General features: G+C 33.7%; 1 protein-coding gene across 4 annotated transcripts in view; it reads right to left on the minus strand.

Moving 5' to 3' along the window:
- The window catches only part of Golga4 (golgin A4), a 144,668-nt gene that overhangs the window by 89,981 nt on the left and 49,476 nt on the right, over positions 1-5,211 (minus strand). For 2 of the 4 annotated variants that reach the window (XM_023719775.1, XM_023719774.1), the window contains exon 3: positions 1,869-1,967. The exons of the other annotated variants lie outside the window; for them this stretch is intronic. In XM_023719775.1, coding sequence (XP_023575543.1) covers positions 1,869-1,967 — 99 coding nt within the window. The remainder of the gene's footprint in view (positions 1-1,868; positions 1,968-5,211) is intronic. 4 annotated transcript variants of the gene reach the window in all.

The raw sequence follows: 5,211 nt of genomic DNA on the forward strand, positions 1-5,211 counted from the left end.
CTAAAAAGAAGAAAATTCAATGCCATCAATACTTCCTACTGGAAGAAATTTGTAGATAATAAGAAACCACTTACAAAGTTTATTTAAAAGCACATATAAGTTCCCCACAAATGTGTTTCCAATTATACTCTTTTTCAGTCTTTCTACAACTTTGTGAATGGAGGAAGGTGTTACTAGAGATTAAACCCAGGATCTTGGCCTTGAGCTACACCCTTAACCTTTTTATAATTTTAAGATAGAGTCTAGTTAAGTTGTCCAGGTTGGATTTAAGCTTGTAATCTTTGTGCCTCAGTCTCTCAGAGTGCTAGAATTACAGGTATGTATCATCACTCTTGGCACTTCTACCATTATATTTATTAAGGATACAGCAATTTTTAGAATTTGAGTCAAAAAGGTGAATTTTTTTTAAAAAAACAAAGCCTGCATCTGGTGAACTCATAATAGAAATGATCCTTGGTAAATTATTTTTATGATGTTGGTTATTCTATAGTTTGTCCATACCATGGACAGAAATGTTTTTAACAAAATACAAAGATTACATAAGGTTTTTGTTTTTTGTGGGTTTTTTTCTTTTTTTGGCAGAACCAGGGATTGAACTCAGATTCTTGCTTTTGCCAGTCAAGCGCTTATCCTACTGAGTCATCTCCCCGGCCCTACATAAGGTTTTTGGTTCACTCAATTTTTTAATAGTTCTAAAGCTTCAACTTCTACATAGTAGCATTTTCTTACAATAAAATAGGCTTTTCATATAAATTATTTTTATATTCTATGCATATGAAAAAAAGTCTACAAGCAGCTTTTTTAAAAGTTTCTACTGCTCCTTTGTGAAATATAAAACCTAACATTGGTAAGTTCTAAGTGGGACTCCTAAATCATTTTGAAAAGAGTGAGGTATTACCTGTAGCCAGTACCAAAGAGAAATAAGTTGACCAGAGACATCACTAGATATCCCATTTTCACTCTTATAGTTTGCTTCTCCCAAACCAAGTACAGTATGGAACTGAAGACCTCTACTCATCATCTGCATACTGTGTTTATTGGCTACATAAATGTTCTACTTTTATCACCTGCATTCTACTACAAGTTAAATCAATTCTCACTGTTTAAAATAACTATAACCCCAGTATCTAATCTAATCTAATCAGTATTTAATCTAACACTAAAAGCTATCTTTATTAGGCAAATATTTCTAAAGGTTAATTTGCTAAATCATAATTTTTTTTGATACTTTAACAGGAAAAAGTCCATTTTCTCAAAATGAAATTATACACAAAATTTAAACACTATGCAAATTCAATCAGTTAAAAAATAACTATTTCCTTTCAGATGTTTAATACTCAAAAAAGTGGAAATTACAAAATAAGATAAAAAATAAGATATAGCTATTTGTACAGGTAATTGCAAAATAATATAAAATTATGGTATAGTAGAACCTATCTATGTAGCTAATATTGTTTAGTGAAGAACCTACACAAAAACAAAATCTTTTCCTGTAAAAATGTAGGTTACATTTCAAAATGTGACTTCCTACTACTAGTAGAACAAGAATTTCTAGCAATTCACACCTTTTATTAGTTAATGAGCAAACACTAAAGGAAAAATTACAATCCTTTAGACCAAATGAAGGCAGACTTCACTACGTTAATGAAAAGTATTATTTTGTTGCTGTTATAAAGCTACCAGGAAGCACACCAGCCACCAGAACTCAGCAATTTACTCTCTGATTTTTTAGAGCAGGGTTAGCAACAGAACACTGAAGATGCTTTGAGAGATGGTTAAGTGACAAACAACATGAGATTTGCTTCTAAAATTGCCAAATTACTTTGCTTTCCCACAAAGGGAATGCAGGAGGCGGTGGAATGACTCACCACAGTATCACTTTGTGTTTTAGGCTGTTTGGAGGAATCCAAAGCAAATATAGTATACTCAGAGAGAAAAGCAGGCTCTGCTATCATCCCGGCTAGTAGCTGTCTCATTCAGTGTAACAAGCACAGGTATAAAAATAAAACATGACGAAAAATGAATCTTAATAGCATGTTGTAAAGTGTTCGCACCGCACAGCATGCACAACACTACAGACAATCATTATCCTTAGCCCATCACCACCACTGCCCCCCACCAATAGAAATAATAAATTGCAGGGAAAGATCAAGAATGGAGATGAAAAGGATCAGTTTCAGACCTCAAAGTCCAACCTGCTTATAGCCAATAATGTATGCTGTATGTTGTATGTCTTCCAATTTGGTATAAAACTCCATACCAATAAAAATAATACATATTGGTACAAAGTTTCAGTAATGAAAGATGAAAATTCTGGAGATCTTGTACACACATAGTGCCAACAGCTAACAGCATGCAATTGTGTACTTGGAATTTTCTAGGAAAGTAAATCTTACATCAAGTACTCAACAATAAAATAATTATGATGGAAGCAGGAGGAAACTTTGGGAGGCAGTGGATAGACCATTATGTTGATGGTATGGATAGTTTCACAATGCATATTCAACCCCAAACTCACTGAGTAGCATACACTTAATATGTACAGTTTTTTACATGTTTAAAGTGGGCTTAAAAACTGGTAAAAGAATACAAAGCCTTTGTACAAGATTCATAAACATTGAGTCATTCATTTTTATATATTCAAAAAGATAGCATGGAAGGACAAAATAGAAAAACTTAAGCATTTATCTGTACTTACATACAAAACCATTTTTTCCAATATATGTACAGAAGAAACTTGAAATGGAAATTTATGCTATAAAAACAAATTTTATTACACTAGTTCTTTGGGTTTTTTTTTTAGTACTTATTTGCAATAAATAATGATTACATTCATCCTTAGTACAGAATCTTTTGTAATATACTCTCTTCTGCACTTCTAAAAAATTTTTTAACTTTTTTGTCAATTATATTTGCCATACATACTGATTATATTCATCATAGAAAGTTTGTACTGGTATATAATATATCTTAATTCTTTTTTTCTCCCATTTTCTTCTGCTCCCTTCAGTCCTTCTTCACCTAACTTACAAAAGCTTTGTTTCTAGTTTTTCCTTCCATTGTTATTGTTCCCTTCTCCCTTCCTTCCTTTCCCTCTCCCCACTCTTATCTTCTTCTCATCTGAACATGTTCTTTCTACTTCCCAATATTTATCCTCTTTTATAACCCTTATTTACCCTCACACAAGGTTTGGGTTTCTTCACACAAGAAAAACAATGCAATATTTAAACTTGCTGTGTTTGATTTATTTTAGTTGACATTATGGTCTTATAGTGCATCTATTTTCCTACAAATGACTCAAGTTGAACCTTCTTTATGGCATAGTAGTATTCCATTATATATAAATACCACGATTTCTTTATCCATTCATCTTTTGATGGACATATGGGATGCTTCCAAGACTTAGCTATTATAAACTTTGCTGTTAAACAAGGGTTCACATGTACTGCTAGGATGATTTTTTTTTAATGTAGTTAGTACATTAATTTTTTTTAATGTAGTTACTACAGGATCTCACTACACAGCTCAGAATTGTAGTGATCCTCCTGTTTTCAGCCTCCCAAGCACTGGGATTACAGGCACACACCACCACGCCCAATCTCAGTTGCAGGAATTGAACCTCAGACCCGGTGCCTGCTAGGCAGATGCTTTAGTCTGCTGAGCTATCTGGCTGGCCTTAGGATATGATTCTTTAACTTGTGGGTACCTTCGGATACCCCTTCTAAGGTATCTTCTGATATTGAGTTGAATGGAACTTCTAATTTTAGTTCTCTGAGGAATCTCCATACTGATTTTCATGGAAGTTGTACCAGTCTGTAGTTCCACCAGCAATGTAGGTTTCCTTTTTCCTTAGAGCCTAATCAAATGTACTTCATTTTTTTAAAGAAACTATTTACATGTCAAAATATTAAAAATCATGAATTAGATATACTATGAGAAATTACAATTAAAAATTTTGATGGTAGATAACAAACATATCTACATATGACAAAATTGCACAGAATATAAACACACACACACACACACACACACACACACACAATCAGTATATGTGAAATCTGAATAAACTCTGTGGAAATATATAAAATAAAAGCCTTGAGAAAAAATATGTTATACACACCAATAATCCCAGCACTCAGGGAGGCTAAGGCACAAGGATTAAAAATTTGACCCCAGTATGGACAACTGAGTGACTTGGCTAGAGCCTGTCTCAAATTTTTTTAAAAATTTAAAAGAGGGCTGGGGAGATAACTCAGTAGAATAAGTACTTGCCTGGCAAGCGCAAGGGCCTAAGTTCAATCCCTAGTTCCACAAAAAAAAAAAAAAAAAAAAAAAAGATTTAGCTCATATAGTTGGGTGCTCCCATGTTTAGTGCATACATATTTATTAGTGTTACCTCTTCCTCTTGAATTTTTCCCCTAACCAGTATATATAGTGGCCTTCTTTATTTTGCTTGATCATTCATGGTTTGAAGTTGAGACTGTCTGAGAATAGGATTGCTACCCCTGCTTTTTTCCTACATGCTGGGTCATGTAGTATTGTTTTCTGTCCTTTGATTTTCAGCCTATGAATTTCTTCATGAGTTAAGTGTGGTTTTTTTTATATAGCAGATGTTGGATTTAGTTACTTAATCCACTGTGCCAGTCTATTTCTCTTAATTGGTGAATTGAGTCCATTTACATTGGTGGTTATAATTGAGATGTGTTGACTTATGATTGACATGTTATTTACCTGCTGTCATTTACTTTTTTCTGTCCTGTGTTTAATTGCTTGCCCTATTTATTGGATTCCTTCTGTTCTCATTCATGGAGTTCTGATGAAATTGGTCCCTCTCTAGAGCATCTTTCAGTAGCCTGTGTAGGGTTGGCTTTGTCATCATGAAATTCTGTAGCTGTTCTTTCTCATGAAAGTATTTCACTTCTCCATCAAACTTGAGAGATTTTTGCAGTGTACGGTAGTGTGGCCTGGAATTTGTTTTCATAGAGGACTTGAAGGACTCTGCTCCATGCTCTTCTTGCCTTCATGGTTTGTGAAGAGAAGTCAGCCATAATTTTGATGGATTTTCCTTTGAATGTGATGTGCTTCTTTTCGCTAATGGCTTTCAGTTTATTATTCTTGTGCTGTATTTCTGGGATCTTGACTATTATATGTCTCAGTGTGTTTTTAAGTGGGTTGAAGTTATTTGGCATTCTGTATGCTTTGATTACCTTA

The sequence above is a fragment of the Octodon degus genome, unplaced genomic scaffold (assembly GCF_000260255.1).
Source record: "Octodon degus isolate 3935 unplaced genomic scaffold, OctDeg1.0 scaffold00071, whole genome shotgun sequence".
Lineage (NCBI taxonomy): Eukaryota > Metazoa > Chordata > Mammalia > Rodentia > Octodontidae > Octodon > Octodon degus.